This window comes from Babylonia areolata, chromosome 24 (genome assembly GCF_041734735.1).
Source record: "Babylonia areolata isolate BAREFJ2019XMU chromosome 24, ASM4173473v1, whole genome shotgun sequence".
NCBI lineage: Eukaryota > Metazoa > Mollusca > Gastropoda > Neogastropoda > Buccinidae > Babylonia > Babylonia areolata.
Genome location: NC_134899.1, coordinates 15,569,796 through 15,584,398, shown reverse-complemented (window position 1 = coordinate 15,584,398; position 14,603 = coordinate 15,569,796). Strand labels below are relative to the sequence as shown.

At 42.0% G+C, this 14,603-nt stretch overlaps 1 protein-coding gene across 1 annotated transcript; it reads right to left on the bottom strand.

The window, feature by feature from the left end:
- Positions 1-11,002: 11,002 nt before the first annotated feature.
- Positions 11,003-14,416, bottom strand: LOC143298878 (V-type proton ATPase 16 kDa proteolipid subunit c-like). Its single transcript, XM_076611882.1, has 3 exons — positions 14,263-14,416; positions 12,807-12,996; positions 11,003-12,058 (listed from the first exon to the last, which is right to left on the bottom strand). Exons 1-3 carry the CDS (start codon positions 14,357-14,359, stop codon positions 11,854-11,856), a joined length of 492 nt encoding a protein of 163 aa, XP_076467997.1. The 5' UTR covers positions 14,360-14,416; the 3' UTR covers positions 11,003-11,853.
- Between the last annotated feature and the right edge of the window lie 187 nt (positions 14,417-14,603).

Sequence of the window (14,603 nt, the reverse complement as noted above, 5' to 3'; positions counted from 1 at the left end):
GACAGATTTGGAATACGTCCGGAGTTTTAACATCGATTAGGACAAAATCGAGTTTACAAGTGACTGTTTGTTGTATTGCATTGTACTGTATTGCATTCAATTGTGTTGTATTGTATTACATTGCATTGCATTGCATTCCATTGTGCTTTATTGTATTGTATTGTGGGCCTGTTGAGAACTCTCAAGAGAAAGTTGAGTTGTTTCTCTCTCTCTCTGTTTGTCTCTCTCTCTCTTTCTGGGGACAATTTAGAATAAGTACGGACTTAACATCGGTAAGGACAAAATCAAGTTTATAAATGACGGTTTATTGTAGTGTATTGTATTGTGTTGCATTGCATTGTACTCATAGCGAATTTTACCACTGCATACTGTTGTGCTGTGTGATTTCCATGTATGAAAATCACAACAGTGCGGTGCTGCACACATATGTTTGGTTTGTTTTTTTCTGTCTGCAAGTGTTTTTCTTTCACAATTAAAGTGGATTTCTCTTCATAATTCTGCCAGGGACAACCGTTCAGTTGCCATGGGTTCTCTTTTGTGTGTGCGCCAAGTTCATGCAGTACACTGGCCCCTGCTGGTTTTGTTGTCTCATCCGAAAGACCAGCACCAACGACCATCATTCAAAGTCTAGTGGAGAGAGCGGAGAAGTAAAAATATAATCCCGGTCTTTGTGCGGGACTGGACTCGAACGCGCGGATACTCGCTTCTCAGTCGAGCATATGACCACTAGGCCACCGCGCCACATAGCATTAAAGCTAAACTATCATATAATGCACGTTGCCCATTAGCGCGATTTAACCGACTGTCCCTCCAGAAAGGGGATTTTTTGTTGTTTTTGTTTTGTTTTTCACTTTCACGGGGCTAAGTATGTTTCGAGTGTGTGTTGAGTGTGCGCGCGTGCACACACACACACACACACACACACACACACACAAGAGGCACGCACAAAGAGGCAGGCGCGCACACACACAGACACACACACACTCACACACATACACACGCGCGCGCACGCGTGCACACACACACACACACGTATATATATATATATATCCACACAGACACAGGCAAACAGACACACACACAAGCGCGCGCGCGCGCGCTATTGCCCTACCCCTTCTCCATCTCAATTATCTGATAGTAATCGACATGCCTCATCACACAAACAGCAATAGCTAGCTGGTAAAATCTGTTTGTGTCAACGCCCTAATAAACCAACCCTCTCTACTTCCCCCTCACACCTACACCCACTGCCCCCACGCCGACCTCACACCTCCCCTGACCCCTAATCCCAACTGAAATCAGCCAGCAAAGATCAGGTTCCTGTGGTCAACCAAGGTGTGTTGTGCGGTTGTGTTGAGTGAGTGTGTGTGTGTCTGTGTGTGTGTGCGCGCGCGTTTGTGTGTGTTTATTTGGTGCTTGCGATACACACACACACACACACATACACACAAAGTCACAAACAGACACACAGACATCCCCCCCACTTACTCCTCACTCCTATTCCTGATGTATGATCGTCAGTCAGTCTGTCCAACTATGACGATCAGAACAGCAGATGAGGTAACTGCTGGGCCCAACTATCTGGGCGAGAATTTAGTTACAGTGGAGAGTTAAGTTATGTCTTGCTCAGGTTACATCCCCACTCTCTCAGCGAAATGGGCTTGAAAACAGTGGCGTTGGCTGCCCACCCCTCCACCTTCTTCTTTCGCTCTCGATCCTTCGATCATCCCGGTGGGGTCTGGATGTGCGTTGTGTGGTGACATCTACCATGTTTCTTTTGTTTGGGTAGGGGAGTGGGGGTGGGGGTGAGGGGGGCAGGGATGTGTGTGTGTGTCTGTGTGTGAGTGTAACTGTGTCTGTAGCCCCACCTGGGGCACAGGCCACCAAGAAGTGTTCTGCAGCCGTCCCGGTCCTGTGTCAGTCTCTCCAGCTGTACCCAGGTGCGACCTGTCCTCTTCATGTCTGCCTCCGGGTCGGGGTGCCAGGTATTTCTTTGACGTCGTCTTTTCTTTTTGTCCTCATCTTATCTGCGGGGGCACAGCCCTTCAACGACATCACGCTGGGTCATAAAAGTTACGTCACAACTTCTCACCCAGTAGGTTCGGGATCTTGAGTCAATCACTTGATAAAGTGAAGAGAAGCTGGGTTGTGATCTGGTCAGGTTTGGCTATTGTCACTGTGTGTGTGTGTGTTATCTGCAAGGGCATAGCCTTTCAACGACTCTATGCTGGGTCGTAAATGTTACTTCACAACTCTTAACTCACTCTGCACAACAGCACCACTGCAGAGGGGTGACAATATGTGCAGTGAGGGCTGTAAGTATTGTCGCCGGCGACAATCAATGCAGGGGCGACAATACATGCCCTCAACAGGCTTCCCCTTTGCACAGGTCTGCCTTCCAGAGGCCGGGTGCCGGACTTGTAAACAATCTGAGTATGATTATAATGGACTGGCACAAGTTCTTTCGCTTTAAACGCAGTTGTTTGCACAGAATATTCCGATTGCAAAGGTTTAGGTAGGGAAATAAGTGGCCCAGAGTTGGAAGAAGAAAAAAAAAACATACATAAAAAAATCAATCAAACCTTTTAGTTTTGCTAATGGTTATAATTGAGGGTATGACACTCCCCGATAACCACTACGTCAATTTTGGTCCTTTTGTTTGCTCGTTCTGTAAGGAATGGGGGCAACTTTTACGCTCTGCTGAGTCAACAGATGTCAGGGGCGAGAGAAAAAAAAGTCAGTAGTTCATTTCAGCACGTGCTCCTTTGGAGCCCTGCAAACAATTTGTACAGCACAGTTGGAGGAGAGGAAGAAAAGGAAGCACTGTAGTTGTGTAGTGTGTGTGTGTGTGTGTGTACATGTGTGTGTGTGTGTGTGTGTGCATATGTGTGTGTGCATATGTGTGTGTGTGTGCATATGTGTGTGTGTGTGTACATGTGTGTGTGTGTTGACCTGATCGTGTCTCATTTGTTTTTGCTTTCAAATATTTTTTTTTAAATCATTGCCATTATTCTATTTATATATATTTATTTCTTTTTCTCCATTATCATTTGCCTTGAAAGTATGTTTCACTTTAACGTCGTCTTATGTATCTGATATATTGATTGTATTTTGCAAATATGTTGATTGTATTTTGCCTAATTCTTTTATTCCATTTTATGTACTTAAAGTTTTTCATAAATCTTGGGTAGCCTCTCAGGGCCCGATCAGTACTTTGTGTTTATACGAAAGTCAGACATGTGCTTCTCTCTCTCTCTCTTCTTCTTCTTCTTTGCAGATGTGGTGTAGCGTTTATGGATCAGTGTGCACGCTTTGACACCTCCTGCAAGCTGAAGCTGAAACTTTCTTTCATGCTTCACCTCAGTGCTCTTGATCACGGCATTTCCACCTTGCTGATGTTTACGCTGTGTGGACATGTTCATTAACATGCAGTTACCCAGTCTTAGATCCGTTTTAAGGGCAGCGGTATGTGTCCTTTGAATTAGCTTAGGTTTTATCGGTGCATTCAGGGGATTCCCATTCCGACCTTTATATCTATAGGTCTAGGGGAGATTATTAAAAATATATATATAAATGAAATAAAAAATAAAAAGATAACGATACACAGGTACCAGGCACACATCAAGCATAACCCGACATGTCAGTGTTCCTACCTTTGTTTTTATCATGCATTCTCTCACCTTCTCTCTCTCTCGCGTGCACACAGGTATACTCGCGCGCGCGCGCACACACACACACACACACACACACACTGCCACACACGCTCGCTCGCTCACATGCACTCACACACCCAAAGGACTACAAGCTATAAACTACACAACTGATGTGTGAAAGCTCGCCCCCAATACCCATAAACCACCGCCAAGGTTTATCGCCCTTTCCCATGTCAGTTCCCTGTTTCCTTTTTGCCTCTTTCATCTGGATCAACACTTTCACCAACCCACAAAAGATATTTGCTTTCGTTACCTATCTCGTCGACATCAGCTGACGCCCAAGTCGTAAAGACCGCCCCTCCTCCTACCTAAACACCCAGTGACTGGGTGTCGACCTTCTACCGTCTCCAGCTGATGATTTTTACGACGGATCCCGTTCGTATACACACACTGTAAATGGCTTCCGGTAAACAAGATTCTTCAGTTCCGGGACTTTCGTATGAGGAGACAGGGTCGCTGAGTTCGGTGTAATCTTGGACTCTACCACTCCCTGGAACAACGAAACCTTCACAGGACGATTAAATCCTTTAGTCTGGATGTTATCTCACTGAGTGTTTTCAACGCAAAAAAATTCATCATATTATCAACCAGGAATTAAATATTCCACGCTGAGTCAGTTGGAGTTCATCTGGTAACAGAATCAAGGATATTTATTTACTCGTTTTTTGTTGTTGTTTTTTTGTTTGTTTGTTTTTGGGTTTTTTTCTTCTTTTTTTTCCGCTTAGAGTTGACTTTATCAACATTTTGCGCCTTATAAATATTATTATTATTAGTAGTAGTATTTTTATGGGGATTCTCTCTCTCTCTCTCTCTCTCTCAAGGCCTGAAAAAGCGCGTTGGGTTACGCTGCTGGTCAGGCATCTGCTTGGCAGATGTGGTGTAGCGTATATGGATTTGACAGAACGCAGTGACGCCTCCTTGAGCTACTGATATTGATACTGATACTTACTCGTTTTGTTTGCGTTTTTACCCGATTTCAGTGGGCCAACACACTGTTAGCACATTGCAACTTCCGGCGACGTATTGCATGTTGAGTGGGGGTTCTTACGTCTCTTGATTTTAGGCAGAAAATGCAGAAAAAAAAGAAGGCCATAAACAGTTAAATTTGCTTGATTTTGTTTCCGATTGGTTTTGGATTGATTGTGGAGCAACGTTCGTTGGATGATGTTATAATGAAAATTTGTGTGTAAAAAAAGTGACTTAACAGACGCCCAAACAATAGGTTTTAACCCACAATTGCCAAGTATTGAACAACACGATCTAAAAGGGCGCAAGCTATTCGGTCGTTAAACTCTAATGCATTGATGTAATGTCCGAATTTCAAGGCGAAGGTCATGTCTTGTTTATCTGGTTCAACTTTGCCGAAGGTGACGACAGTTCACATCTACAGCCTGGGAACAATTTATAGTTGCACGAACTAAATCACAGTAGAAGAAGAACAATTTCCCATACCTGCATTACAAAGTTGTAGGCCTTAGTTTTCCATATGATGTAATAATAATAATAATAATAATGGTGTTTATATAGCGCTGAATCTTGTGCAGAGAAAAATCAAAGCACTTTCGCACCAGTCACTCACACGCATGCATAACTCTACAACTGGAGAAACTGAAGACAAGGAAGAGGCAGGGAAGGGAGGCTATTTTGGGAAGAGGTGGGTTTAAAGACCAGACTTGAAAGAGCTGAGTGTGAAGACTTGACGAAGCGAAAGAATAGGTTCATTCCAATTGCAAGGTTCAGAGACAGAGAAAGAACGGCGGCCAACTTCCAAACTTCCACGACTTGTTACTGGCATGCTATGCAATGTAAGACTGAAAGAAAAGTACGTGAAATACACAATCCAAGCTTACAAGCTTAAGACTTAAAACTAATACTTTTCCAAGTTTCACTCACATCGTGGAACATGAACCGATACGTATACAACACAGACCTCTCCTGTTTTGTTTTGTTTTTTTCAGCTTCACGGAACACAGTGATGGACGCTGTGACGAGTGATCAGAGCATTGACTTTCATGGTCCTTGGCTTGAGCCAGTTGCGTTTGGTTGGTTCAAGATAAACATTTTTCTCGAACTCCCAGGTTAACATCTGTACAGACTTGCAAGTCTCTGAAACCCTCTTGTCTGTACAGACATCCAGAAAACCAAATAATCATGCACAATACAGATCCAGTAAGCCATGTAAGTGTTTGGTGAGTTATGGAAACACGAACATATCCAGAAAACACAGCCTAGAAAACGGAGTATGGCTGCTTAAATGACGGGGTGGGGGGGGGAAAAGTCCACTCGTGGATATGACGAAGAACAGAGCTATGTGATGGAAGAGAGTGCGTGGAAGAGGGACTGACAGGAAGTAATGTCAGTAAAAATTGCCTTCGAAAATAAACGACGAAAACAATCAAGGAAAAGTAACCCTGATTCTATTTCACACACACACACACACACACACACACATACACAGAGTGATAACTTCGTCTAATTTCACTATTAGCGAAAAGACATTTAAGAACGAAAACCGCACCCATTCCCACGTAATTCTCATTTAATTTCGGAATCCACTTTATGGAATCACAGTTTAAGCTGGTCAGTTGTTTTAGATTTGAAATTAAATCAGTGCACCCACGTATTAGACTGTAACGGTGATAGTTGTGAGGATTCTAACTCAGTTTCACAAGACGATGATTTATGTATGTGCATCTGTTACAAATAATCCCAAGGCTGTTCCTCAGCATTTCTTCACCAGAGAGGCGCCGGGTGAGAAAATCTCTTGAGTGCTTGTAGGCCTGCCCTGTATTTATTTGTGCCACCGTGCTGTGCGCATCAAAGTGTGCAAGTTACGGTTCGCTGCACTCCTTTGATGTTTCCTTTCTTTACGGTTGTGTTCATTGAGCTGTATAAGACCATTTTCCTGTCTGCTTTCTGTCGCCTTTGTTCTGATAGTAGCCGTTGAGGTGAATGTCAAGGTGGCTCATTTAATGTTTTCTTTATGATTCGTAACGTATTAGCCTGTTTTATCTCTGCTTCTGTCTGTCTGTCCGTCTGTCTGTCTGTCTCTCTCTCTCTCTCTCTCTCTCTCTCTCTCTCTCATGCTAGTCACCCTCAATCATATTCACTATAAATCATAAGTGTGCAGAATAACGATACATCAAACGTAGGGTGTAGTCATTTCTTCTGCGTTCATGGGCTGCGCCCCCCACGATCACTCGTATGCTTGAGTAGGTTTTTACGTGTATAACCGTTTTTATACCGCTATGTAGGCAGCCATATTCCGCCTCGGTTTTCGTGGGTGTGCACGCTGAGTATGTTCTTGTTTCCATAACCCACCGAACTCTGACACGGATTACGAGATCTTTAACATGCGTATTTGATCCTCAGCATGCGTATACATACGAAGGTGGTTCAGACACTTGAGCAGGTCTGCACACGTGTTGACACGCGAGGTGGGGAAAAATCTCCACACTATTCCCACCAAACGCCGGGACTCAACCAAAGACCCTCAGCTTGAAAGTCCAATTCTTTAAGTGCTCGGTTGTTCAGTGTCGGCACCCATCAGTACCGGAGGCAGTCTGTTAATGAAGGCTACAAACCAATTTGGAGAACATGTCATGATGATAATAATCAGTAGTAGTAGCAGTATAAACCTACAATTCAAAATTGAGAGAGCCTTGATTTGCAGACTCGGTTAGGCGTTGGACTTGTTATCCGCTGTTCGCCGGCCAGTGATCACCAGCGGTTCCCGCGCGTCCCGTTTCGGCTTAGTTTGTGTCCTTGGGAAAGGCACTCGATTTTCTTCACTCCACACAGGTGTGAACGGGTACCTTAGGTTTGGGAAGGTTAAAACGGCTAATTTAGTGAATGTGAATTCACTGCCCCGATTGTCGTAAAAGGAAACAGGGCTTAAAACTTAAACATTCAAAATAATCATGGCAGTCATAAAATTTTCCGAGATCGGACTAAAAACACATGGTGAAACGAAATTAAAATAAAAGTATGGACTGGAAAGGAGAAAGTTCGAATACTTCAGGTTCGCAAGGCGTACGCATAACAGAGCCCAGAGATCAATGACATGACGTGGAAGGGTGGAGAAAGAGCACTCCTATCAAGGGAAGCAACCAAGTATAATGTAAAAACTCGTGGTCTGACTTTGTCTCCCTTCTAACAATGCCGTTCGTCATGATAACTTTAACTGAGGTGGTCTGGGTCCTAGTGTTGTGAACGAAATTTATCCCCGACTTTGTGTGATGTAGGTGCTGGTGTACTGGTTAAAACTTGCCCCCGACTTCATGTGGTGGTCTGGGTGCAAGTATTCTGGATAAGACTCCAATAGACCTTGTGTGATGGTCTGGGTAATAGTATTCTGGACAAGACTCCATTAGATTGTGTGGTGGACTGGGTGCTCGTGTTCTGGGTGAGACTTACCCCAGACTGTACAGTGGTCTGCGTTCTAACATTGTGAAAGACTTCAGAATCAGAGTAAGTTTATTATCTCAGTAAGCGTTAAGTGTGGTGAAGTATGTGATACAAACCCCATTTTTTTGTATGGTAGTCTGTGTTCTAGTGTTCTGTCTGGGCAAGACAAGCTTCATCCAGGAAGAACTGGTACCTAGACCTACTCTCATCCAGTAAACTGCAGTGAATACATATACATGGCAGTACACAATGTCTAGTTTCTGTTTAGTAATAAACTTTGAGTGCATCATGCACTTAATAGGTTAATGGAAACTAAGTGTCTCTGGCCAAATTCTGAACAGAAAATCTTGCTAAATGGTATGGTTTTACAGTGGTCATTCAGCAGTACGTAGTGCAGAATTTATGAATAACCATGTGTCTGTTTTCAAAACCAAGTGAACTAAGTAACCAATATCATCATTCACCTATCTGAAAAAGACTACTTGGTAATTAAATTTGTCAAACACACACAAGCATACATTACCTCTCATGAAAAAGGATACTCCTACAATGTCACAGAAGGGAAAAAAAAAGATGCAACAACAACAAAAAACCAACAGTGTGCCACTTTCGAAAGTTTATTCAGACTGTAAATTACACATAATTTACAAGACATGAAAAAAAGTAAAGAAACTGGCCCAAATCAAAATCATTCCAACTGAAAACCCACACACTTCCAATACAACACGGAACCCAAACACAATACACACATCAGCTCTCTTATCACTGTCCCCATGAACAATCTCCAGTAATGAGAGGTGAGCGAAGACGTACTGATATTCTGTGATACATCTCTACATGACAGTCTGACCTGAGGACAACAGCACTGGGTCTCACTACTACAGACACCTTCAGAATGTTCACTTTCTTCAAATATTCTGCACGTGGACCAGTTCATATATCTACATTTCCAATGCCGTGAAAACCAAGTGGTGGAACCAACCACAGGAATGAAATTTAGCAGACATCTGGCTTGCGCATATACCCAGTGCACTGTCAGGCCTTGAGACATTATGGATTCCTGGTTAGCTCAGTTGGTATGTTAAGGGTAAGCAGTGTAGAACAAGAGGGAGATGTATATATATAGAACAGCTACAATCTATGGCAAAAACCAAAAATCCTCTAAAGACAAGTCTTTAACCCTATACTCCAGAATCCTTCAAATGTGTACCAAAGGAACACAGCTCATTAGACTGACCAATCAGCTCCTGGGACTCCCTGGCAGCACCGTTTACTGAACATTGAATGGTCTTAATCAAACATTCAGACTCAGCAAAAAATGTCATGCAGAATACAAACAGACGATCCCATAAGTTGAAAACATAATCTACACACTACTCACAACACTATCGGATATGGAATTACCCAGACAAGTTAAAACCACAAGATTCCCCCCTTCCCTCCCTTTTCCTCACTACAGGTTAGTCCCTACTCACAACCAGGGCCTCAGTGCTTTGTAATGTCATGGCAAAACCTTACCATGACTTGTGTTCTCTTACACATAATCCAACTCAACAGGTCTTCATGCATCCGACTTTCTCAAACGCTAAATCTCAAACTGAAACTAACACTTTATTGTAACTGTAATGATAGCGCATTTCCCACATTACCTACATTGAGAAAAAAAGAGCAAAGACAGTTCATACCTCAACACAAACTTTCTGTTGGCACACAAACGCACACACAAACATGCACACAAAATCACTCCAGGCTCCTTTCCGATCCTTCTTTCCCAAACATTCACAAGTACCATTCATCTCCTGCTTATCACAAGAACTAAAAAAAAAACGTCTTTACTTATTCAAGTACTTCATTTAATTTTCTGGCCCAACATTCTATAGTGCAATCATTCTCTGGAATATAATATCAAAGAAAGAAAAATGGGCTTTGGGGGGTGTGGGAGGGGAATGGTGGGGGAGACAGAATTGGGGCGAGACAGTTAGAAAGGGTGAAGGGAGGGGAAAGGGACACTTTTCAAATTGAATGGTACAGAAGTTTCAGAAGAAAATAAATCAGAAGGTGAAGATACAACTTTCTTGGCACCTCTAAAGCCGAAATACTACAAATCATACTATACTAAATTACTATTCCACACTACAAAGGAACACTTTTTCTGAAGGTAAAATCATTAATGGGCTTATACTGCAGACAGCAAAAGAGATGAGGGCAAAGAGAAGAGAATATTAAGATTATAATTTAGAATCTTCACTTGTTCCCAAGGTCATTCTGTATCTAAGATTAAATTCCTTCTGTTTTTAAACCAGACTGGTCACATTATTAACAAGCAACAAATCCCACAAAAATACAACCAGAACTGATATTCAGCCGCTGGCTTTTAACTCTTTTTTTGTTCACAATTCTTTTTTCTTTTTTTTTCTTCTTCTTTTTTTTCAAATAAACTACATTTACAGAAATGGCTGCACATTAATAAGGAATTTTTCAGCACTACAGACAGACAGACAGACGCACTTTAAGATGATATGTCGTGGTCACGAGAAATTTAAGACTGGCGACTTTTTAATTGAACAAGAGAGGGGGAGAGAGAGAGAGAGAGAGGCATACACCACGGACTTAAAAGTCGTGGGTATACACAAAGCCAAACAAAGTCTCTCTCTCTCTCTCTCTCTCTCTCTCTCTCTCACACACACACACACACACACACACACACACACACACACACACAACAAACAAACACCACACACGCACACGCACAGAGCTATCACAGTGACACAACCAGCGTCTTATCAGCTGGAAATGTTTGACCAGTTCAAAGTCCGATGCTCGATTATAACTCTTATGATGATGACACCTCTCTCTCTCTCTCTCTCTCCTCCCGTGTCTGTCTCACCCTCTCGATCTGTCTCAGTGTGGACATTTTGTGAGAAAAATGTCTGTCCGTGAGTGTGTGTGTGTGTGTGTGTGTGTGTGTGTGCACGCGCACGTGTGTGTGTATGCGTGTTTGCACGAGCGTGCATGCGTCATACGTAGCACACACACACACACACACACACACACACACACACACACAAAGAGAAGAGGGCAGAGAGAAGAGAATATTAAGATTATAATTTAGAATCTTCACTTGTTCCCAAGGTCATTCTGTATCTAAGATTAAATTCCTTCTGTTTTTAAACCAGACTGGTCACATTATTAACAAGCAACAAATCCCACAAAAATACAACCAGAACTGATATTCAGCCGCTGGCTTTTAACTCTTTTTTTGTTCACAATTCTTTTTTTTTCGAATAAACTACATTTACAGAAATGGCTGCACATTAATAAGGAATTTTTCAGCACTACAAAACTGACTAGTAAACATAGGCAGGCTTAACAACGCTGGGACCCACCTTTCCTACCTTCAGGAAACACCACACATTACAGCCAATACAGGCATCCAAAATAAATAGCAAAGCCTAATCCACTAGCCTATAGTTAGACAGGAGAACCTAAATTGTGCGCAGTAGAGAATGGAACCCTTATTTTCTTAGTCATGATCATAATACCATTTGTTCACTTTTCAACAACAAAAAATCATCAGTACAAGAGTGTACTCATGAGCCAATACACACACAATCTAATCTGGTCAACTTCTTTTCATGATGTTTCCGATCTCGTTCCCCAATGCCGCATTCTTTCCCCAAGCCGCCAACAGGAACTGAAGAGCACAATGGCTGCTTCCCATCCGTCCAGCAGCCTATTTGACAGAGAGGATAAGGGCGACGATAAGTCCGTACAACCCCAACACCTCAGCGAAGATGAGGATGAGGATCATGCCAACAAATAACCGGGGCTGCTGGGCTATGCCTCGTACTCCAGCATCTCCTACAATACCGATGGCAAAGCCGGCTGCCAGTCCACTCAGGCCTACACACAGACCAGCACCCAGGTGCAGAAAGCTCCTGCAACAATCACCACAAACAGCACACTGTTTTAAAAACCACAACTTTGAATCATTTTGATCTGAATACGCAAGTACTCATCTAACGTGACGATTCTCATATTTGATGTGTGAAAACACTTTGTAACGGTCATTGTGAAATATGTACTGAAAGAATTATGAAATATGTACTAATAGAATACACCCTTCATGGCAACAACAAAAAACATGCTGTTGTGTTACTGTCATCTTCTTTGTTATGCAGTACAAGTATGTATGCAAATACCACATTCCATTCTGCAACAAAACTTCTCTAGTACTCACTACCGGCATCCCTTTCAGTTTTCAGTCTCACTGACACAGTACTTCATATTTCCACTTGAGAGCTGTTCATTAATCACTGTTGATATGTGTCATGGCACACAAATACAAAGTAGCTGATAATAAATTATTTTGCTAATCAATACTAGTAATAGTGAAAATTTGATTAGAATAGGTAGAATGTGGATCATACCATTCACAGGAATACTAGCGTAAAAAATTACAAATAAAACCTATCATGAATCATCACCGCAGTAGAACAGCTAAATGGAGGGAAGGAACTGGATCATATGATGGGAGACAAAAGGGTACCGTGTATTGCTCACATTCAATCTATTTTATTCTCATTATGAAATTTCCCAGTCGAAGTGCTTTTAGTTTTAACATGTATCACAAAGTGTAAGACTTTCCCCCTTCTTTCTTCCCCGATCCCCCTGGAAGCAACTTACTTGTACAGAGTGTAGGTGGCATCTCCAGATATGCTCTGGATCATGACGACAGACACCACCAGGCCGTAAATAGCGATGATACCCGCCATAACCACGGGGATAACAGACTTCATGATCAGCTCTGGCCGCATCACGGCCATGGCCGATATTCCTGTCCCTGACTTGGCCGTCCCATAGGCTGCCCCCAAGGCTGAAAAAAAAACAAACAAAGAAAACTTTTTATAATTTTAAATACAGATATACTATTTATTTTTCTTTTAAAACAAAGATCCATTGATTGACCACACCACATCACACCACATACCGCACAATTTTCCAGCTTTGCTCACAGATCTTTGTCCTTTTTTCTACACATGTATGGCATCATCTGTAGCTATCAAAAAGAGGGTATGTGTGTACATTTCTGTGCTTACAATTTACATCATATCACACATGTGTCACATGAGTACATCACTGTACATGAGTGAACATCAGCTCAAATTGTTAACTGTTGTATATACCAATGCTACAGTTTAAAACTTGAAAATTACAAAGATGTAGTAAATCACTCTTGGAGATATAATATATCACAGTTTGGTGGGGACACTGAAAATTTTACATTTTTACAGAGTGACTGTTCAATATGAACTTGAAGTGGACATCACATGACCATGTTATACATAACATTCATGTTTTCATTTTTCTGTTTTATGACCACAGATGATATATATTTTTGCACTGGCTATTGTTACTGGAAAGGATATGTGTGCACATTAAATCAAGTGTGTGTGTATACATCATTTCCATGATATCACAGTAAATGGGCATAACTAAATGAGTTAACTTTAAAAACCAAAGCGTTAACTTGTGTCTATCATGTTCTAAACTTCTATTCTTTAAAACGAGAGAATTCACAGATTTACTCTGAAATTCATATCATTTTAAAACATTTTGATGGCAAGACGGTCCAAAACCCTACGAGTTTACAGTAATAGTCTGAAGTACTGAGGTCACATGACCACGTCACGCGTGATACGAATTTCATTTTCTGCAGTCATGCTCACTTATACCGTTTCATAAACACAGAAAGACCCCCTTAACTTAATGGTACAGATGAAGCGAAAAACTACTGGAAAACCGTGTCTGTATGCCAATATTCTTTAAAATCAATAACGCCAAATACGTTGATTTGTTAAAATTCCAACACAATCATTATAATGTGATCTACCCACCGTTGTGTTCAGTTCACGAAGATGTGGCTGGCCAGTGGCATAGATGTGTAATATATTGTGGTGTTTTACAATAAAATGGAATCCTTAGCCGGGAATGGAAACTTCCACACACTTATAAACACATGCTGTCAATAGTTTCATTAACCATTTAGAGTCATAAATCCACTGAAGCTAATTTCTGCAGGGGTCAACCACAGTACCAGTGGTCCGGGCGTATAAACATCGTCACAAACACAAATACTCACCGCAAAATGACATTGCAGCCGTAACTCCAATAATGCCGAAGAACGGTGTATACGGAGGGGCATCAGGGTGGTACTGGAATGAGTTACTGTCTGCCATTTTGACTGAAAATAAGAGAAGACCTAACGAGAGAAGAGAATGAACGTCTGTCGACTGAAACACTTAGTGGCAACTGAGGCAGACGGAACAGGATGGCGAGTTATATAGTGTCATATGATCATGTGACTTGTCTAAGCCCTTGGCCAACATGTTTTACGTTCTTTGATTGGATGAATTTATTACACTGGACCAATCCACCAAGGCAGGGCAAAAGGGTGTGTGTCAGATTTTCACGAATGTTGTG